The 22,921-nt window shown below is 40.5% G+C and overlaps 1 protein-coding gene across 2 annotated transcripts; it reads left to right on the forward strand.

Moving 5' to 3' along the window:
* Positions 1-3,379: 3,379 nt before the first annotated feature.
* Positions 3,380-20,971, forward strand: SNX3 (sorting nexin 3). 2 transcript variants are annotated; one of them, XM_059842334.1, is made up of 4 exons: positions 3,389-3,667; positions 16,308-16,403; positions 16,733-16,857; positions 20,290-20,971. In XM_059842334.1, the coding sequence occupies exons 1-4, from the start codon at positions 3,506-3,508 to the stop codon at positions 20,393-20,395; spliced, it is 489 nt and encodes a 162-aa protein (XP_059698317.1). In that variant the 5' UTR covers positions 3,389-3,505; the 3' UTR covers positions 20,396-20,971. The 2 variants fall into 2 exon arrangements, with proteins under 2 accessions (XP_059698318.1, XP_059698317.1); XM_059842335.1 differs by lacking the exon at positions 16,733-16,857 and having other exon boundaries at positions 3,380-3,667; positions 20,290-20,349.
* The last annotated feature ends 1,950 nt before the right edge of the window (positions 20,972-22,921 follow it).

Below are 22,921 nucleotides of genomic sequence, written 5' to 3' on the forward strand. Positions count from 1 at the left end.
CATTCTGAGTTTTCTGGAGAAGGAGGGCTGGATTTACCTGACTGCAACGCTCCAAGATGTTCCCACCATGGGAAATATCTTTGGTTCCCAAACACAAAGACACTTTTGATATAGAACTGACCATTCAGCCTACTCTGCAAAAATGGATTTTGTGGGTAGTTTTCATCAACATAGTTTCCATCAAAAGTCATTTTCCTGGGATTATGTCAAGACACTTGGGGGTAGACTTGATATTGACCTCATCTATTTTGAGACAGTCAAATACACTGTTAAAAGTCTACATTACTTATAAAGTCTCAGGTTAACAAAGCCATAAAAACATTCCCAAAATTATGGACTTACAGCCCTTTTCACTACCTGTTTACAGTTTGCATCTCAGCCAGCTCAAATAGCTCAATGCGTTAGAAATTCACTGTAGAATTTCAGCTTCACAGCATCTCTCAGAATAGGAGTTCACAGTAAATGGATGTATATATAAATGTAGATATTACAAATTATGTTTAGAAGCTTAATATTACTGTCTTGCAGGCAGGAGCACAATGCAGACATTCAAACATCATGTTTCAAAGAACTGGCAGCTACTGCAGGGATCAGGAAGTCATTTTTCCACACAAGGCATTTCACAATTAGTTCAATGCCTTGTGGGTTTTGCCTTATCCTGAGTCAGCATTCCCCACAAGTTCTAACAAAATATGCCTATGCTGTCTAAAATCTGCTAACCTGGACACTTGTCAGAAAGGCTGGAGAGTCTTAACTGGATAATGGAGAGATTTGGTTCCCTTTCCTGTTAAATGTGACTCTTTCATTCAAAAAACAAAGAAAGAAACAAAAAAACTACAGGAGAAGTATTACTGCCCAAAATTCCGGAAGTAATCATCCATTAATATTGCTTGTATCGGTTTGTGCCGTGAGACGCTGGTATCCATTTTGCCACTTGAAGTTATGCCAGAAAATCTTTGTGTTATGTTTTAATAAACAAGGTGTACTAACAAATCAGTGAGTACCTGATTGTTAAAGAATTTAGGTTCACTAGGATTTTCACTGATATGACAGGATATACTGACTTGGAACGGACCCAGAAGGACCATTGAATCCAGTTCTAAATGCTTGACCTAATCTTTGAACCTACAAACACAGCTGACCTCTCTCCCCTCAGATTTGAAATTTCACCCAAAGTGCATGTCAGAAACAGAATTTAAACTTTTTTTTCTGAGTTTATTCTCACCTTCATGCTGAGAAATGAACCTTTCTAGCATGAAGAAACAACTACATATAACATAACTCTATGTAGTTGCTTTTTAATGCTTTTTGTTTCTTCTAGTCTCATGATCACAAAAAAACCCCCTGGAACATGATTCAAAGTAAACAACTGCATTTTCTGAGGATTGGAAGGAAACAAGAGGCTCAAAGGACTCTGCTTTACCCCTACCTTCACTCCTTCTCCTTGCCTTATTAGCCAGTGCGGCATTTATTCTTTCTCGTGATGTAAGGGGGGTCCTAGTCATGAAGCTGGGCATCTTCCCCTTTTTCTCCCAGGTTAGAGGAGTTTTATTTGACTTCAGTGGGAAAAACAGAGATGGGACACCTCATCAAATCACTTTATATACCCATGCTGTTGACAAGTGGAGACTAAACCAAGCCTCCACAAGGCTCTCCACCACAAGTCATCCCTGATGGGAATAGCAGACAGAATAGTGGCACTGAGAAGGTGTGCTGTAAGAAAAGCATTCAGCTTAAGCCTCACTCTTAATAGCTACCCAGCATGAGAATAAATTCTTTATTCATCACAGACACAGCAACTTTCCAAATGTACAGTACTGGACACATTTTTGTTGCTTTGAACAGATAACGAAACCAGGCTTGGCCAGGAGACAGACAACATATTATAGGTAAGACAACACCAGTGCTCTGTTTCCTTTTCACATTTGCAGTCAGATGTGGCAGCATAGGTTGTGTAACAAACAAAAGCTTTTACAGATGCATATGTAATCTCAGTAGAATTAATGAGTTTTTTCTTGCCTTGAGCACAACCAGTTTAATAACTAGCATAACTCAGGTAAATCTCCCCTTCATTCCTGCTTTGTAAAACTCCTGTCAGCCTCATTTCTGTTTATAATTATAAAGTGAATAGTTGGCAGCTATTAGTGGAAGTAAGGAAGGGGCTCTAGTATGTGGGAGAAATAACACTGAAGGACTGATGACAAGGAAATTCACAGAAAAGTTACCAAGAAAATCACCCATGGTATACTGGTTATGGGGATGAACTATTTTTGAACTCTGGGATCATCTCTGCTTTCTGATTACCTTTTTATTAACACAGACAACAGCTAACTAAACTTGCCAGATGTTAACTTTGTGTCTCTCAGATGTGATTTGTGGGCAGCCTGCCATTTTACCCACTGCCTACACAGATTTTTGGAAAAAATATCACTAGTTTTCACACAGTCTCATTCAACCTGGATAGTAAAGGAACATTACTAGAACTCTCATAAGAAAAGATAGAAGGAAAGTGATATATACATTTAATTACTGGAGGGGTGCTTTTAACAGGTATTTAAAAAGTCTGAATTCCTCCAAGATGATAGAAAAATTTGGAAGTAATAGCGAATTGATATAAATACAATTAACTGACATTCTAGGTAAACATTGTATTACTTTCGGAAATACTTCTTTTATTGTAACATACCACTTACTTAATCAGATAATGAGAAATAAAGATCTTATGTCTTGGAAGGGGACAGTTCTGTCAGCTCTGCTTCTCCCTTTCTCTCACTCTCTTTCTTGCTCTCTCAAGTAATTTTAATAACTTACTCTATAAACACTATTTTCTTTTCCTATCCTTTAAGAACTCTTTCGCTTTGCAAGCAATGAGGACCTAAAAATCTGACCCCGTTGGTAACATTATTATTAAATGTGTATAATTTGTTAAAACTGCAGTAAGTTTTAAAAGGTTTAAGGCTACTACAACAACAGCGTCACATCTACTGCAGCTTGGGTCAATGACTTAAGACTTTATTTTCAACACAAAGCTTTTGGTGGGCATCTCCACCAGCCTACGTTTGCAGCGACCTGATTCCTTTTGCATAACACCTTGCATATACAGCACTTCCCACCCAGTCTTTTCAACCCCCGAAGAATGAGGATGTGCGGGAAGAGCAGAGCCACCCCCCAAAACACCCCCGCCTCCGCCACCCGCACCCGGCCGAAGGGGTGGGCGGACCTGACAAATCAGCGCGCTCGGCCAGCGCGGCGGGCTCCTAGCGCCCGCCGGAACGTGTAGTTCAGAAGACGGAAGCCGCGCCAGGCATGAGCAAGCGGGGCGGCCCTCGAAAACTACATTACCCAGCGTGCCTTGCGAGTGCGAAAGGGCGGTGGGTGCGGGTGCGCGTCGCCGGTCGGTCAGCTGGGCGCAGGGCGGGCGGTCGGGCGGCGCGGGTGGCGGAGGCAGCGGCAGCGGCGCTCGGGGCTCGGTCGCTGGCTCAGGGGAGAAGGCGCCCGCTCCGCCATGGCCGAGACGATCGCAGACACCCGGCGGCTGATCAGCAAGCCGCAGAACCTCAACGACGCCTACGGGCCGCCCAGCAACTTCCTGGAGATCGACGTGGGCAACCCGCAGACAGTGGGGGTGGGCCGCGGCCGCTTCACCACCTACGAGATCCGCGTCAAGGTGAGGCAGCGCCGGCCCGGCCCGGGAGCCGGCGTGCTGGTTTTGGGCTCTTGTGTCGCCCGGGGCTGGCCGGGGTGGCGGTGACGGGCTCCCGCCGCCGTGTCCTTCAGGACCGGTGTCACGGCTGCTGCGGTGCGGGGCGCTGGGGGGTGGTGGCAGAGCCGCAGTGGACTCTCCATCCTCGGCCTGGGGTTGATAACTCTGTGACGGGCTCATTGAAGCTAAGGCGGTGCAGCTGGTTTCAGATAACCACAGGACAAGTGCTGTTTCGGCTCTGCTGTGTACAGCTTGTCCTCAGAGTGAAATATCGCTGTACTGAGAGCAATTGTTTGTCTGTTTCCAGATAAATAGAGGAGAGCAAACTCTCCCCTCTCTGAGATGGAGTAATATGGGTCGATCCGCTCTGAGGAAGAGGTCAAGTTCAGGATTCCAGTGTCCTCAAAAAGTACATAGAGAAGGTGTAAATAAGTCTAGTGGGCACACGCACTTAGATCAGAGCCAGCTGAAGTGATAAGGTGTGTGTGTATGGTGGAGGGCTTCCTGTTTTTATTGTACCTGAACTAAAATTGTAGTGCCTAATAGGGCTGTTTCTCACGATGTGCTGCAGTCAAATGCTTCTTCTTAGTAACACTAGAATCCTTCCTAGCTGGAACGGCTGTTCAGTGACTTGCCCCAAAGGCTAGTAGTCTTAAGCTTGAGAAAAGCTATGTGAAGTCATTACTGTGTTCCCTGGCCTTTCTAGTTTCATAAACAGGGCCCAGAGGAATGGTCAAAAAATGCAGTGTCTACAGCACAGTCCTTGGCTGTGTCTGGTAGGGCCTGGAGGCAGGGAATCCTTTTTGGTCTACATGGCTAGAAATAAGCTGGGTTGAGAAAGTTGGATACTTACAGATGGGGGTTTTTTTTAGTTTGTAGTTGAGTCTGCTACTTTGTATATCTTTGCTCTGTTATAATTGAGCTCTGTTATAATTTTGCTCTGTTGTTGATAATTGAACCTGGTCAGTTGTTACAGTCAGTAATAAAGCATGAAGCTTTATTGATTCCCTGCACACATTCTCTGCAATATGTGTTCTTCACAGCAGGGAAAGATTCAGCTAAGGGCTGCTGCCTCAGTCACTAAAATTCACCAGATAAAACTTAACCTTGTGTGAATTTTCTGGTTTTAAAGGTCTAAGTTCCCAGCTTGGTGTAACCTTACTTGAAAAAGAAAAATCACCTGAAATCTAAAGCTTCTTGGGAGGATACTTCTTTACTTCTGAGGCTTATAAATTGCCACGTTCAGTAGCTATTTCTGTGTTTCATGATGTGTCTATGGGGCAGGAAGAATAAACTGACACGCTTGTAGCCTATGTTTGGCCTCAGTGTGAAGTCAGACTAGAACTTGCAGATTTGTGTTGCATTGCACTGCCCTTATCAGAACCCTGGCAATCCACTTAGAAGAAAGATGTAATTCTATCTTGCTGGAAAGTATTTGCACCTTAAGTTCCTGATGATGTTTCTTTCCATGAGACTGAGCATTTGGAATGGTTGGATCCAGGGAAGATGATCCAAAAGGGACTGGGCCATGATATGGCCTTGAGAATTATGTCAAACTTCCTGTGATTAAAAAAATAAAAATTTTTTAAAATACTCAGCTGAAGTTCTTCATCAGAAAGGGAAGCAGAAGAACAGGTTTTGAGACAGGTTAGTCTTAGCTCACCTGGTGTTTGGGGTAGAAAATTCTGGATTCCTGTTCTAATGAAGACCAAGAATGATTTGAAGAAATGTGATAGTACTGTGACCTTCCTCTGTTCTTCCTCCCAGACTGACTGCTGTGTAAACATTGCATCCTCCACCCACATCTGTACATGCCGGTATACAGGACTGTCTCCTGATCATTCCCTTTCCAGTTGTGTACTGCCGTACACATAGTTCACAGCTACCATGAACTGTAAATTTGAGTTTTATGTCTCTGTGTGCTGGAAGGCTACAGAGCAGGTAATACAAGTCATGCAGAATTATGTTCACTGTCTAAACTTACATCATTTAACTGCTTCTCAGCAGAACATGGACCACATTGCTAATACACAAATTTCAGCACAGAGGGAGAATTCAAACATGGATTGCTGTGGTATTGTATTTGTTAAAGATAGGCCTAATACTGTAAGCTGCTCATTGGAGTGTGGGTAACAATAGTCACCAGTGGCTTCTGTGGTTTGACGAGTGCCGGTGGTCACAGAAAGTAAGAAAGTAGCAGCTGATAGGCAGTTTCTTTCAACAGTGCTGGTAGCAGCAGCAGAGCAAACCTGAGAAGATGGTGTGAGTTACCTGTATCATATATGGAGAGCTGTGTCTTCAAGTAACACCGGCAGTAAAACATTAAGTGTGCAGAAATGGATGGCTTAACTGCTGCCAAATTCTGGTGAAAGCTAAAGGACTGCAGCCTCGTGTTACAGCTGGAGAGCATTCTAAAAATTGTCAGAGAGGACGCTGAATTTCAAGTTTGTGTTGAGACAATTACACTTGTACCATTGTCATGGTGTTTACAGACTCTGTAATTCTATCTTTGTCTGAATCTCAAAGCGTCACTTTTGGGGTTTTTCAGAAAGACTGAACTTGCTAGCTGACTCTTGAAGTGATATCTGATAAAAAGTATCTTGCAAAACATATGTGTGTGAAATACTGCAGAGTTTCCCCAAAACTTTTATTGGCAAGCTTTCTACTGGTACTGCAGTTGGAGCATATCAGTTGTCTGGAAAGCAGCAAGTGGAACAACTTCATGCTTTAGTTCTTGTAATGCTGTACTCATCAAGTTCTGGTGGAAGTCGGAAAGCCTGATGGGGAACTCTAAAGTTTTGGGTAGACTGCTCAGCAGTACACTACTGCATAAGCAAGGCAGTAGTGGTTTGGAACTTAGGAAGGTTTGTCACAGTGAGTGTCTCTGTGCAGGATGGCTTTGTGCTGGGGTAGTTGCCTGGTGCTTTGACAAGCATTTAAGGAGTCTTGAGAGGAGTGCTGCTGGTAGACCCTATGCAGCACTTCTAGCCGGGCAGCTTACTTCATAGATGGACAGTTGGCCAAAGAATTGACTTTCTGAGCCTGAGTCTGTGCATTAAATAACAGTCTGTTCTTGGCAAGCTGGACAAGGTGATGACAGAAAGCTTTCCACTGTAGCAACCACTATAAGGCGCACAGTGTGGCAATATGCCACTACAGTGCAGCCTAGCAATGAAAGTCAAACATCTTGTTTGGAAGTAAGTGATAGAAAATGCCATCCTGCTGTGCTAAAATAGCAAATTTGCGTGGGGCATATTTTTGACAGGGTACTTGAGAATTTTCTTTCCATCAGCAGCATCAGGCAGAGCATTTGTACCATTCTGAGGTGTCCTTTGTGTGTGAAGGCTTAGGGTGAGCTAGACTGGGAATAATGCGGCAGGGTATAAAGCTTTAAGTGCTTCGTGTAGTGAAATAAAACTTGATAAAGTACTTACCTCATCTGAAGGTATCTAGATGATTATATAGGTAGGTACATATCTAGGTGATTGTGCAGCGTTTAAAACTAACATAATCAGCTAGACTGCCTGCTAAAGGAATACAGTAAACTACTTAATTGCCCTTTCCTCTTGAGGAAAAATGAACCAAAAGTCAGGTTCTCAGTGTAAATACCCCTGCATGCTGTTTCTCATAAGTCTTTAGCTCTTCTCCTTTTATTATTAAACCTTTTCATGGTGGGCTTGTTCAAGTCAACACTCTTGAATGAGGGCATGGGAATATCTTTACTATTTATGGACTAAAAGCCAGTTCTCGCTCTGAATTCCAGGAAGCAAACAGAACAAATTACAATTATCATATTAGCATCCTACAACATGTATTTAGTCCTCAGTCCAGTTCCAAGTATCATTTGTCTCCTACTGTAGTTGAGACAGTTTTCTTGGTAAGTGGGTCAAAAGGAAGGTCTTTGCTCAAGCAGATTCTGTGCAATAGCTTCAGTTGTTAAATCCTTTAAGGAGACAAGACTTAATCTTTACAAGCTGACTGATCCAGTGGCTGGTGTCACACGTCACAGCCATCACCCATTGTAAAGGCAGTGCCGTAGGAGATAAGCTCTTTGGTTAGAATACTGTCAACAAAGCATATGGGTATCCAGGAACTTGCTACATTTTGGGAAGTATCCCTTTGGCAACCCTGAGAATAGCTCAGTTGGTTAGAGCATGGTGCTGAATAACCTCAGGCTTGTGGATTCAATCCCTGTATGGGCTGTTTGTCTAAGAGTTGGACTTCATGATTTTTTGGATCCCTTCGAACTCAGAATATTCAGTGTTCTGGAAATAAACTGTTATAACTATTTCATCTGGTTTTGTTTCTGTAGAAGTAAAAGTGACTTCTGTGCTGCCCATTTTGGTAGGGTTTGTCACCTAGACTGAAGGCTTAAATAATCTTTTCATGGTTAGTGAGAACTTGCAGAGAAACTGACAGTTAGAAAATAATAAAATACCTGCTACAGGACCTATTAGTCCAAACAGTTAAAGAATTCTTTTTTGTCAAACCAAAGCCAAACTAAAAGCCTTTGAACATTAAAGAACAGAGCTAAGATGACAATGGTCTCTTGCCTCTAATCAGTATTACTAAATTTGACCCTAAGGTATACCTTAGCTTTTTGATATTCCATAGTGCAATTGCTTGTCTTGTGGTGTAGAAAGGGAATGTCTTGCTGTGCTTCCATGGTGAAATGCAATAGTTGGGTAGTTCCAGTGCTCTTTAGGGCACCAGTCAGGTTTCCTATATGTTCTGCAGACCTGCAGAGGTGCTCAACTGTGTAGGTCCAGTGTGGGGAAGGAAATGAATACACAGGCTGTGAAGTGCCTGCAGTATTAAGAATAGTATTGGTTTCAAGGGATTGGGGAAGTTTATCTGAGTACTGCTGAACTTGCATTGCATTAGAAAATCCTGTTCTCTCCTTAACTGTTTTTTTCCAAGACCTAATTTGGATACAATATTTACATTTCAGCATGTTTATAGTGGTCTGACTTGTGATTAACTGATTAATTGAAGTCTGACTGCTGTGATCAAGTCAGAGTAAGACAGAAAATGAACTGAAAGTCAAACTTGCTCAGAAAGCACTTGTGCCGTGTTTTGCAAAGTGGTGCTCTTGAATGTGTTTTGCAATGTTTTGTCCTTGAACAGTTCCAAATGTCCTGTCCTTCATGTTTGAAGCTGCAAATTCTTCCCCCACCACAAAAAGAATCAAATCAGCCATTCCTGTAGTTGACTTCAGCATTGTACAGTTTAGTAGTTGAAGCTTGTGTTGGAGTCATGACTAAACACTGACTCAGTGGGGATGTGTTTACGGATGCATAATCAGCAGTAATTCTCTATTTCTCTACTACGACAAATCTTGCATAACACTGCAAGTCTGCCCTAACTATAGTAAATTGTGCTTTTAAAACCCATTCTAGACACTGCTACCAGTTAGGTATTCTCAGACTCCTCTACATAGAATAAAAACACAGTGATTCAGGTGACCATTTTTCTGTTTTACAGCCTGGGTACTGCATCCTCACAAACATTACCTGTTCTTTCAAGCAGTAATTCAGAAAAAGATAACTGGAAGGCTAAGAATTTCTGAGGACACTGATTAGGTGGACAGGGAAGTAGAATGCCTTGTATGAGAGAAACTTCCAAAGCAAGGAAAGTGGATTTACTCTTGAGCAGCTGGTTTTTTTCTGTAGAGGTTTGTAATTAAACTAGGTTCAAGAGGCTGGTCCAAAGGTACTGAACTAGTTTGGCATTGATATCTGTTATTGTGTAAGTAAAATAACTAAGTTTCTGAATAGTGCTTTTTATTAATATATTAGTTTAACTGGTGACTTGCCCTCCTTTTATTTTAGTGCATACAGTGCAGGCCTTGATTGTCGTGTTTTAGATTGCACTCTAGTACAGTGCAGAACAGACCAAATCAAATGGAACAATGACTAATCTTTATAGGACAGATGGCTGTAGTCCAGGTAGGCATGTGATGCCAGGGAGTTTTGATACGTGTTTATTTTTAGATGGCTTGCTGAAAAAGTGTCAGCTTGAACTTTAGAGCAGTCTGGTCTCTGCTGCTTTTCATCTGGGGAAATAAATGATGCAGCAGAGGTTTATGTCTTCTAACCGTAAGGGAAGTGTTTTATTTAAAGTTTTTTGACTTGGTAAAGCAATGCGAGTTGCACTACTGGAGGCTGTTTTAACAAGTGCCTAATCCAAATATCCTGTGGAGCTGTAACACTGAGTAAAGGGGCTGAAGTTGCAATTGTTGCTCTAACTTCTAACATAAAAAGGATGAAGAAGCCCTAACCTTCTAGTCAAGGTATAAGAACAAGTGTTCTACCAACTGAATACAGGTCCATGGTTTGGTTATTTCTTTAGAATCCAATTCAAAATCTGTGTTATATGCCAGAAGATTCTCCCATGTGACAGTATAGTTTGTGTTGGCCACAAAGCCTATTTGAAAGTATAATTATAAGCTAGTGTATAGCAACTTTACTCTAAATCCAGAAGAAAATGAAGTTATATATTAAGTGGTTTAGAGCTGCATCTAGACCTGAAAATAAAGCTTTAGAGATTATTTCTATAGGCCTAAGCTGTAGCACCCTCTAAGTGTTAAGATATGCTGCAGATTAATGAATAGGAGTTGGAAGCCTTTCTATAGCTTTTAGTGGCTACTTAGGAGTGTCATGGTGGGAATATGAAGAGAATTTTTTGCTACTTAGTAGACTCACTTTTAAGGTCGTTAATTTACTGCTTTTTTTCTTGTGTACTTGTAGTATAGGGATGCTAGACAGTCTCTAGCTCACAAAGCATATAAAAAGTTTAGTTTTTGATAAAAAAAATTAGCAACTTCAGCAATTCACTGAAATTTTTTTATCCCCATTTGACTGTAGCTGATAGATGTCAGTAATGATGCTAAAGCATCAACTTAATGTGATCCTTCTTCAGTCATTCCTAATAAGGAATGAGTAAGAACATTACAGTAGGTCAAATCAGAGCTGTATGGCTGTTGCACCTTGAATTGTGTAAAAGTAGCAATCCATTCTCTTTCAAGTCAATATTTGGTATTTCGCAGGAGGCTTTGACTTGCTAATCCCAATCTAGTTACTAGTTCTTTCTGGGTGTTCTAAAAGTCTTTGTCCAAATGTGTCTTCAAAGCAGGCTCCAGTTTTTATTTTTGGCTTCTGAGCATGGAGCCTGAAGAATTAAGAATCACTAAGCAGTCTCTTTTTCTTGGCTCACCCTATTCAGAGTCTTTTAACCGTGGCATACCATAATTCAGCTGGTTATGATGATGTTGAACTTGTTCAGGTGATGATAGATGTTTTTTGGCAAAAATATGGGCATCCCTATGCTCATTTTTCAGAGAGCAACTCTCGACTCAAAGCACTGGATTTGGAAAAGGTTATGATAGTCTCTGTCATTATGTTGCTATTAGGATTTCACTGTCTTAGTCTTCAAGGTAGAAAACATCCTGGCCCCATAGCTCCAGTACTGCAGAGTGGGAAGCTCAAAAGTTCTTGGTATAGTTTAAGTCAGCATTGTTTAAAACTTGCATGGTCAGATCTTTCAGTGTTCTCTTTATTTTTTTTTAATATGACGTATCTTCAGTAGATCTGGACACCAAATGGAGAAGAGGGAAGATAGAACTCTGTTTTGATGAAAAGGACTGAAACTTAGAAAAATAACAGTCTCTAGTCTGACATTTTGCAGTGAGGAAAGAGCATTCCTTCAGTAATATACCCACCAAAAATCTAAACTTCTGGAAACTGAAGTTTAAAGCATGTTTTCCTTCTTTCTTGCTTTTCATAATTGTAGGAAATTGAGAGGTAGCTGCTTATGTTGAGTCGGGAAGGAAACAAACCACTGGCAAGGTTTCTGCAATAACAGTGGACTGCTGGAGCCAGTTTCTTGTACTAAAGGACAGCAGGCTCTTATGCTAAGAAAATCATAATGCTTTTTTTTATCCACCCTGAGTGCTATTTACTGTGGTACCCCAGAGCTCCCTTTGACTGTAAATGTAGTCACAGGGTGTAGGCTCTTGACAAAGATTACAGCTTGCATGAGACAGTCAAGATGCTTGAATTTAGCTTCTGAGAGTCAAAGCCACAAACTTTTATCAAAAGTGAGCTGTGTGCTTTCTTTCACTCTATTTTAATGGAAATAGAGTTCTCTCAAGGCTACCATAACCTACTTGAAAAGATGACATCAAAGTAGGTGCTGTGGCAACAGTGCAGCTTTATTCTCAATCTGTTAGGAGTGGGAGACACGGGCAATGTAGTGCTGCTGCTGAGTGTTATGGTGGCAGATGAAGAAATTAGCCAAAGTTACCTCAAACTATGCTGAGCGACAACATCTGGGGAGTTTGCTATTGTGGGGATGGACTGGACTACAGTGTCACACAACCTTGTGGACTGTCAGCATGCACTTTGAAGGAACCCAAATGCTATTTGCATTTGATTTATGTCTGGAAACAAATTTTTAGGAGGAAGTCTGACTATTTGCAAGACTTTTCCACTCAGTGGATGAGCTAGTCTAAAAACTAAGACTTAAAAATACTCAGAATTATTTTATTAATTTAAACTAATTATAAACAAATAAATTAGTGTAGTTTTCCTCCTGCATTTAAGGTAATTTGTTTACCAGAATGGCTGCATTGATGACTGTATCTGAAGCTGAATGGACAGTAATGACTAGTACTCAAACTACTTGCATTCTGCTTGTGAAATTCTCTTCACTTGCATACAGAAACACTTTTTCAGCTTCTAACCAAGCAGAGCTTGGGGAGTGACTCTATTAAGAGCCGGAAGACTGTTACCTGGTTATCTAAGCCACTGTCTTAGGATTGTCATTTGCTTTTGAGGTGAACTGAGAATCTCCTGAATTTAGAGTCAGGTTCAAAGTTGAATATGTTATGGTGACGTAGATGAAGCTGAAGAAACATGCTTACTGGGAACACGGATTTTGCCCTGAAGTCTGTTAGTAAGGAACCACTGCTTCCCATTTCTAGTTTGTCGAGCACTAGCCAAATGACTGTAGAAAGTTTGTTTGGCATCTGAGTGGAGAAATGCAGGAGTGATTTAAGAATCTGAGTTTGTCATTTGTTGTTTAATTATGTAATGTAACTTGGCACCAATTTGGACAATATTTATTCTGGTGTACTGCCTGGCCATTAACTGCCCCAGCAGAATATAGGCTGTTTGACAGCTGTCAGAGAAAGCCTAATGGTATCTACATACAGTCTAATAAAGAGACAGTGCTACACAAAATCTGTCTTGACTTTCTGTGGCTTTGGGTTTTGGGCTGTGTGACTTCTGCAGAACTGGTTTGTTTGTCGTTCTGCAACAATGCTTTATCGGCAGTTCTGATTAGTGATTTACAGTTGCCTAACATCTTGGGTGATGCATAATCCTCTCAGGTTGAGGGCTTGCATTCAAACTGCCAAGCAGAATGATTTTGGACTAAGAAGCTGTTGTTTTTTTTTTTCCAATAAATGGTGTAATTATTACACAGCTGAAGAAAGAATTGCTGCAGAAATTGTGCTGAAATTATTACAGGAATGAGCTGTGCTCCAGGGGCTGTTCCATGTTTCATGCTGTCATGAGTTTTGTGATAGTAGACTTAGCAGCTCAGCCGGCCAGAAAGTTGACATTATAATGCTGAATAAGCATGGGCAGAAATGCTCATAAAAATGAAACTAGCCTGACTTCAAGTTTTGTGCCTTACTCTTCTCTCTGTTCTAGCAGGCAGCCAAAGCACAGGAAGCACTCAGAATAGCTAGAGGCACTTAAGTGACTGAACAAGGATAACTCAACATAAAATGTCAAGCAGAGAATAACATTTTTGATAGCCTGCATGGTCTTGAAATGACAATTTAATAGAAAATGAAAGTTTCTGTTGGCTCTTCAGGATTGTCTTCTTCTACCAAATTCTTGCCCAGTGAAAGCCCATGCTTCAGGAGGTGTCTGGCTTGCTTAATGAAAACTATCTATCCATGGGAGATGGAGGCTGTAGGGTGTGCAGAAGTCCAGCCTACTGAAGCAAAGGGTGATCTGTTCAAACAGGGCAATAATCCTTAGTGATAAAGGCCCGTACAGTAACTTCAGATGTGAATATAGCCTGAATTAAAAATAGGGACCCAAGATGTAGATAGATTAAGCAGTATAAAACAGGACTCTCAAATTGCATTTTTAAATAGATCCTTCCTAACAGCTGCTTACCTTAGGAACACTGCTCTGTCAGTACTTACTTCTAGAGGAAGGAGAATTGCTGCAGTTTCTGGGTTTAAAGAAACATGAGGTTTAGAAATTGATCTCAGTAGATTGCTCTAGTTCGTATCCAGACCAGGCAAACATGTACTTTGTTTTAGAATATAGTTGTCAAGTTGTGACTTGCAAGACACTTAATTTAGTCCATGCCTTTTGACATACTTTACAATCTGAATATATATGGTACTTATGATCAAAATTTGAGAAGATTTTTCAATTACCAGGGAAAGCGAAGAACTCTATCCTTTTCTCTTACTTGCTAGCTGAGCTAGCATGTCAAAAGTTGAAAAGGGAACGTAGAAGGTAAAGTGAGCTCAATTGGCACTTCTACCCCCACATTGTACTTGTAAGCCTAATATGTTGTTTAGAGATTAACTTTATAGACTTCATGCCTAGAAGCATGAAAAGAGTTCCTGAAGACCTGGGAACTTACGTTTTTTAGCTGCTTTTATCCAGTTCTAATGCCTTTCTTAGTAACTTGAGAGAGAAATGAATATTTTCTGTAGGTGAGAACCTATATGTTAAATATTTTAAGGGACTTTGTACCAGAGACACTGACAAAGAGTTGATGTACTGTGTAAGGGTGAACTTGGTTTAAAAAACAATAGCTGAAATCAGAGGAGAATAATCCAGTACTTAACTTCTGGGAATCTCCTTCATGCATTTTGGGGAACTGGCTGTATTCACTGTTGAGTAGAGTATTCTTACCATCAAGACAAGAGTGTTTATTTATAAAGCCTGACATCTGACGTTAGTCTTAAATGCAATTTTATTATTGGTCGCAAGTACAGTCAACGATATTTTACCTGGGAAAGAGAGCTTGAATACTTTCAAACATTTAGCAATAAGATACCATAACAAAATATTGTTCTAAACTTTATCATGTGTAAATTATGAACTAACTTGCATAATGTGAAAGTACACAACTAACTTATCAAGTACTATTGTGTGATAGCCAGTACTGGCTGGCAGCAATACAATGACCCAAGTCATGGACTTGGCTAGTGCATGAAAATATTTCTGCAATTAAACCTGTTTTGAGCAGCCAAAAGTATTCCCTAGTGATAGCTTAAGCATAACATGCTACAAATGATATTGTACAGGAGTATCTACTCAAACAATGACCAGATCCTGAGTTAGGTGGCCTACTAGATAAAAACCAAAACAACAAAAAGTAAAAGGCAGTAGCTGAGAATAACTACTGCATCTGCCATCAGGAAAGCTGGAGGTAAGTGTAGCCCCAAGTGAACATCAGCTTCCTAGAGTGCTCCTCAAGAGCCTTCTTTAAAAGTATACAAAGACTGTTAGTGAATTTGCAGTCTGAAAACAGTAGGCATTATTCTGTGACTTCTGGTTTGTGCATGGTAATTACAGGCTCATGCTCTTACTTTCAGGAGGTCATAACTCCTAGAAACAATTTTGTAGTGTTCTAGCCAGGATTTCATTAGGAGAGGATTCTCTCAGTGTGTACTTTTAAAATAATATGTGAGTTGGATTGCAAAAGTGGGATAACACTGCACCACAAGAATGAACAGAAGTAATGCAGGCTCTCACACAAGGTAGTATAAGGACTTGTAGCAGGGTGCCTGTGTATTTGACATGGTCTTGTGCAGAATTATAACCTTGCTCCCATGTGATGTCCCTTTCAAGGGTGTTAGGTTTGGGTGCTGCCTCCTAGCCTTGTTCAGCAAAGCTCTCCCTAGTCATACTCTGCTTGGTTTTTAACTCTGTAGTCAAACAGTCTCATCTCCTCAGCACTGAATGTTGTAATGCATCTCAGCCTTGTTGTGTAGCTTCTCTGTAGCTACCCAAACTTGGCAGCTTATGCTTTCAAATCTTCATCAGTCCTGAAAGGATTCACTGTAAGACTTACTGGTTTTGCTTTTGAAGATTCTGGAGGCCATGTTGTATCAGGGAGTAGAAAAGTATGGGAAGTTTGGTAATGTCCTGTGCTGATATCTGAAACATTCCCTTGAATGCAGTTAGAGAAATTTCTTCCCCCTTCCCATCTCCAATTTTGCATATAATGGGAATCCAGCTCCTGAGACAGTAAGAATAGCAGATGCTTCTGCAACCTTAGAAGCATCCCAAGTGGCCAGCAGATCAGATATTCTGCTTGGTGATACGATGACAGAATACCAGTAATTGGGACACCATATAAATGAGGCTCATAGCTGTGCAGTTCGAGGCACAGCTTACTCATGTGGCTTAGAGCCTTATCTCTGTTTCTGTATCTTGAATGTTTCTCAGTACTACTGTTGTTGATTAAATGGAACTACTGTGTAACTTAACAGCTTGGTTCTTTATTCTGCTTATCAAAACTTCTAATCTGTCTGATCAATAGCTTGTGTTCTTGTTTTCAGACAAATCTACCTATCTTCAAACTGAAAGAATCTACAGTCAGAAGAAGATATAGTGACTTTGAATGGCTAAGGAATGAACTAGAAAGAGAAAGCAAGGTGAGTAAAATGAAAAGTAAATATAACTCTTCACAGACATGCAAAGAGTCATGATGCTGAAATGTTTTCATTGTGTTATAAACCAAGTGTATCAGTCTTATCAAGCCTCAGTGCTGCAATGCCAGAGGCTTTTTGTTTTAATGGTTTTGAGTTAATTCAGAGATACACTACTTGATTTCAGCTTACCTGTGTGGGCAAGTACTGTTCTTCTCTGCTCATGTTTTATTACTCCACAAGGAATGTGACTGGTGAGTTGGGTCTTCTAGGAGGAAAAGGTGGATGAACTTGCTTACAGGCTGCACTTAGGGACACTTGTGTAAATCTTTCAGGTTGTGGTACCACCTCTACCAGGAAAAGCTCTTCTCCGCCAGCTCCCCTTCCGAGGAGATGATGGTATATTTGATGATTCCTTCATAGAGGAAAGGAAGCAGGCTCTTGAACAATTCATAAACAAGTAAGTGTTGGATCTAGTTTGTTAGAGACAAACCTGGAGCTCAGCCCTGAAAAACTGAATTGAAGCTACTAATCCTCCTAAGGATGGTAACTCCACTAGGTTCAGAATATTAATTTTCACATAATCTTGCAGTCGGACATACTAACATTACTCATCCCGTGTTTAGTTTGGGTATTTTAGTGCTTACCTGAACAGCTGAAATGACTGTTAGTGTTGTTGTTAATTTATGCAAATTGCTACTAAAATTATAGTGTTCAAATAATTCTACTTTATAATTTCTGGAAAGATATCTTCCAACTGGGTGAACGGTAGAGCTTACAGTGGACTTACAGCAGTTTACTTTGATTGCAGATGTGAGGTATTATCAGTTTGAGTGATGATGCATATTTTCTCTAATAATCTTGAGAATCTTTCTGAAGATTCTGATGTAAAAACACTACTCGAGGTATGCACACATAATTTGAAATAGTCACTGTGGATTTTGTCCCTGCCTTTCAAAGGGTGAGCAGAAATTATAATAACAAAGTTTTATGATGCTTTTTCCACCATCTGACACTACTAACCACTATCTGTACACTGACCTGAGTAGCTGGTTTAATCTCTTTAACAGTATAGATCCAAACAGTGGGTAAGGAGTGTTGTCAATTAACCAGCTCTTCTGGTTAATGCTGTTCAGACCAACTGGATTTGGGACTGCTCCCTCAGGGAGTTCAAGCCTGTCAGTTCCCCTGGCATTATAATATTGTTCAAATAGTAATGCTGTTTAACAGGAACAGAAGATGCCTGTGAGTTATGCCAGAACTTATGAAAATGTTCCTGTCAGTTACTGTAAGTTCAGGCATGTGTCTTGGAGGTGCAAGTGACTGGTTCACTAAAACTGTCTGTCCTGAAAAAGTAAGTGTGACCATATGAAATCTATGAAAGTTCTCTTCATATAGTTGCTTCTTAACTCATTTTAGAATGGTTCTGAACTGGTAAAGTGCTTCAGACTGCTCTTTTTGCTGTTTAAAGACAAGTGGAGTGAACTTCTAAGGCATTCAGTAGTAAGATGGAATATGTTGGATTTGCTATAAAATCAAGGCAGTCATGGCTGTAAAGTACAGCCTTTATCCATGCAGACTTGGAACTCTATCTTAAATGGAGAAAAAGTGCACTTACTGCAAGTTTTGTATGCTGAGTCTAGCGATATGCATGGAAGAGGACTATTGGTGTTCTGAAGCAGCTGATGTGAAACAGTCATCTTACCCTGTCTCTCTGAAAAACTCTGTAGAGCTGACAGAAATGGAATGGCCAGTTTATCAGTATCCATTTTTCAGTCTTGCTGCAAGTAATAAATTGATTTTATGGAAATGTAAAACTTGTTGATTTTTTTTTCCTCCTTTGAAATATAAACAGAGATTAATGTAGATATTGATATCATGGCAGAGTTGAGTACATCTGGAATCAAGTTTTCCAGGCACAAATCATAGCAATTTAACTCATCTGTGTATTCTATGACCATTAGAATAATCATTAGGTAAATACTACCAAAGTTTTGAACCATGTAGAAGCTTTAAGGCTTCTGCCAAGTACTTTGGGCACTAATGAATTTATACCTGAAGGTCCTTTGCATAGTACATTCACATTATTGCATAATCAAAGTTGATCTTTCCTTCTGGAATTAAAGAGTCCCTCAGATAGCTGATACCACTGGAACAAAAAAAATCTTGGTGCACCGATGCTAGTTCTTAATATTCAGGAGTGTGAGATGGATGTTATTGAGAAGCTTTTTCCCTCTAGATGTAAAATCTGAATCACAGCAGTGCTGAATCACAGCTTGAGTCAGTTCTCTTGGGCCGGTTTGCTGGCACCACCATCAATACTACATACAGTGACATTTGCAAGGGTCTGCCTCAACCTGACTTTGAAATAGATGAAAATTCTTGAAGTAGCAGCTGCTATGTGTAAGGGTCACCTTGGTGAAAAATACTGAGGGAAAGCCAATGTAGAGTAAGGTATTCCTGTGAAACCAAGAGCTGAATCAGAGATCAAATCTAGTCTTGCAATTCAGCCACCAATTTTCAAGCCTTCATGAAAGGAAGAAGGAATTTGCTGCTGCCTCATCCTCTTCTATATACCTTTTCCTTGAAGTTTAACATCAGTAACTTCATTCTGATGGGATAAGAAACCCAAACTAGTTACCCTAGACTGTCATCCTTATGAACTAGTGCTTGAAACTGCTGGCCTTTCTAGAACCTGGCAAGATGGGTAAGTTTTTATAATTGCTCTTGAAAAAATCTGTCAATACTGAATAGGAAAGCTCAGCTTCCTCATTATAGGTTGCCCTCAATGACAAGTGAGTAGTGACAAATGAGTGTGTTCTGTGGTGAAGTAAACAGTAATAGATAAATGTGGAGAAGATGCACAAAAGTGCTTATAAGTGGTGCTGAGCCACTGGAACTGAATATGTTTTACATGTGTTCAGCCAGATGGATAGAAATGTTCCGACACATATGGAGGCTTACAGAAGCTGCCCTTGGGACTGCGGGGGACTTTTTTCTCCTAAGAAAGAATTCTGTCTTGATTGACCTACTGGATGTAGTTTTTTTCCAAACCAAACTGCATTAGGTATTCATGTCCATAAATTATGAACTTTCAGCTATCTGATTCCTTTGGATTTTTACCTGCATGGTAAAAATGGTATTTTAAGGGTTCAAGTGCAGTATCTCATGATTTTCTTCCAAGTCTGAGAATGTCTCCTAATTCAATTTCAGCTCCTTTACTGTTAAAAGGATGGTTTTTCAGCTTAAATTAAATCTACACTAGAGATGCTGGTGTCCCCTAGAACAGGCAAGCTCTGTCTCCTGTATTTGCAAGCTGCCACATGTGCAATGAGCAGAAGGGCCAGTAGCCCCTGGCTGTGTGGAGTGCTGCCCATCCAGGCCAGGATATTGGTTAAGGTCCAGTCTCTGTCTGGAGCAGTGCCTGTGCCTTCAGAAAACCTTCACACCCCCTGCTGGAGCCATGTTTCAGCTCTGCTGCAACAAGCTGTTGCTCAGTGACACTGAAAATGGAGGGGATAAGTGGCCTTTGAAAGGGTATCCCATGGCAAAGGTGTTAAGGCCTTTTTTTAAAAAAATCCTCTTGCCTTTCTTAGCTCTAGATTTCCTAATGCTAGAATAAGCACTTACTTGGATAGTCCCATCAATTGCAGGTGACAGATGATGTAACGTGCTTCCAAGGGATCAGAGGTAGCTCAGGGTTCCTGTGGACTAACTTCATCTGGGGAAACACGATAAATCTTGCTACTAGAGAGCATTCTAGTTGCCAACAGTGAAGTGAAAGTGGGATCTGTGCCCAAGTGCAGAACAATTGGTACAAACCTTGATCTGCAGGATAGCTGCACGTAGGCTCAATTGGGTCACACTAATTCTTGGTTTTTTTTCTCTCCAGGGTTGCAGGCCACCCTCTGGCACAGAACGAGCGTTGTCTTCACATGTTCTTACAAGATGAAGTAATAGATAAAAACTACACACCATCCAAAATAAGGCATACTTGAATTTTAAAAGCATCTTCTCAAATATTAGTGGTTCTTATGCTTGGTTTTAAGAGGTTGTAGTTTGTCTTAGCATGCTGAGGATGAACAGGCACGAAGTCTCCACTAACACCAGTACACTGCTTGGTCTTTGCATATGCTTTATAGCATTTAAGAACTCACTTGTCTTCTAGCTAAATCCCTCTGAATCCTTGATTTAAGAGTATTATACTATGAAACCATCCACCCCTTGCAATGTCTCACAAACCTTTCCACTATTATTTGCAATGACTTAACAATGTTTACTGACTTGGCCTTACTTGAACTTTCACAACTGTAGTGTCACGTGTTCACTTGTATTTGACTAAACTGCTATGCTGTTTCTGAGGTAGTCACCTGTCTGAATGTCTGTAGAAAGACTGCTTTATTTCTGATATCCTGTATGAGAAACACTTATGCAATTGTCTTCAAGCTTGTAAAACACTTTATACTGAAGTAATGAGGGAATTATCTTTATATTCTGTAAAAGGAAAAAATTGAATTTATATACTAAAGTAACTTGTCTAAAGTTTTGAAATAAAAGTGAAAATGCACTTCAAATGTTTTGTCACTCTTGACCTTGAGTGTGGTGTGTCTCATGCTTTCTGAGGAGGAGGGGCTTGACTATGCTAAGTGAACTGGTGTTACAGCCTCACTGTGATGCTCTTGCACAATGTATTTGTGTATCACTAACAGCCAGCACTAAAACCCTTAGATGCTGCCACTCATTCTGGAAGTGTTAAAGAACACATAAAGGTATAAAAGACAATTCCTGTGTTATGGAACCAAAGCTGGAATACCACTCATGAGAGACAATCAACAGATCTGTGACTTTAATAACTTTGGGAAAAGGGTACCTTTCTGCCTGGCATGAGAAGCATCAATCCAGCTTCAACTAGGTAGTGAAAACTATGCCATCCTATAGAAAAAGGAATGTTTACATAACTTATATTATTACATCATTCCTAGTTTAAAATGTCTCTGCTCTACAAATAAAATTAGGAACATAAAGTTGTACAAGTCTGCTGTAAGATGTGATCATAGACCACTGCCCTGAACACTGAAGGAGAGGTGAACTGTAGCATTGTGCTGGTTTGACCACTGGTGCAATGCTGGTGCTGGATGGCTGAACTGCAGTTCACAGGCAGCACTGCTGAAGTTGTCTTTTATATGGGAAGGAAGTGAGCTATAGAAGCTTCTTTAGTCTTCCAAATGTGACATGGAAGTTGCCTATCCAGATGCTTCTGACAGCAGATTCCAGGATATTCTAGTAGCAATCTGCTCTAGAGTTTCATGCTATTTGGTTGCTATGTGTTGGCTTAGACTCAGCTCTGCTGTTTTTTTCCTTCTTATGACACTTTATCTCTGTAAAGAGCATCCTACAAACTTTCTGGCAAAATTAGTAGCTTCTTTTAACTAAGACCATTAACCTCATTTATGGAAATCTGAATGTAAAAGACTGAACTGACAAGGCAGTGGTGGCTGGCTGGATTACACATAGTACTAGTGATTAGCTGCACTGAATAGATAGATGTTTAAATAATTTCTCTGCATAATTTAAATTTAGGTGGAAACCTCATACTTAACTGAGACTATGCTGATTCTCTCTAACTGTTCTATTCATGAAACCAAGAACCAAAACCAACAGTCCATTTGCAGCCAAGGGCTGTCGCTTTTCAGGATGTTTTTGGTAATGTAAATAATTTCCAAATTTCCCTCTCCTTGTTGAATCACCCCTAAAAGTTGAGTTATTCTTGAAAAGGGGGAAAGAAGGATGAAATATATTGAAGTTTCATTATGTAGGTCTAGATACAGACAAAGTTTTCTTCTCTCAAATGTTATTTTCTGAAAGAAGTTTCTTCCAGAAATCAAAGTAAATGCCACATCTTAAACCTGAAAGATGATGACACAATCTCTATCATTTGCCATAAAAAAGCCTAAAATATTTAAGCTGAAGTGGGAAAAGCTGCATGCTTGATGTCAAAGTATTCCTATTTCCAAAGTGAGGAGTTCGGAGCATTAGTCTCTTAGAATGACATGGCATTTGCATAGCACTCTGGGATCTCACCTAGCCTTAAGTCCTTCAAGGCTAGCTAGAGACCCTAATCCTAGTGTAGTCTAACTGGTTGTGCTTCAGTGCAATGTGCAGCAGTGGGAGCAAGACACAGTCTGAGGTTAGCTGTGCCTAAACCATAGGGATCTGGGCATTGTCCCAGCTTGTGAGTGTGCTCTGCAGCTCCGCCAGGTCTTGCAGGTAAGAGGATGAGATATGGGTGTGGTCCCATTGCCCTGCCTGCTTTGCCAGTACACTCTGTTTTGTCCTCTAGCCTGGGCGACATAGGGACTGCAGCAAACTGCAGGGTGTGATTGCCTGGTTGCCTAGCAGGGTGGATGTAGTTCATGCTTATTTCTGCTCTGGGACAGCAGCATGAATCTTACTGAAATGAATGTTCTGTGATGGATTCTGTGCAGCACTGGGTTTTACTTCTCTAGCTCATAGACTGAATTGTC

Source organism: Haemorhous mexicanus, chromosome 3 (assembly GCF_027477595.1).
Source record: "Haemorhous mexicanus isolate bHaeMex1 chromosome 3, bHaeMex1.pri, whole genome shotgun sequence".
Taxonomy (NCBI): Eukaryota; Metazoa; Chordata; class Aves; order Passeriformes; family Fringillidae; genus Haemorhous; species Haemorhous mexicanus.

Excerpts from the sequence above, each read along its gene's own strand:
- SNX3 (XM_059842334.1), top strand. The coding sequence starts at position 3,506 with ATGGCCGAGACGATCGCAGACACCCGGCGGCTGATCAGCAAGCCGCAG. Across the intron at positions 3,668-16,307 it reads CCTACGAGATCCGCGTCAAG|ACAAATCTACCTATCTTCAA; the intron begins GTGAGGCAGCGC and ends TCTTGTTTTCAG. Across the intron at positions 16,858-20,289 it reads CTTGAACAATTCATAAACAA|GGTTGCAGGCCACCCTCTGG; the intron begins GTAAGTGTTGGA and ends TTTTCTCTCCAG.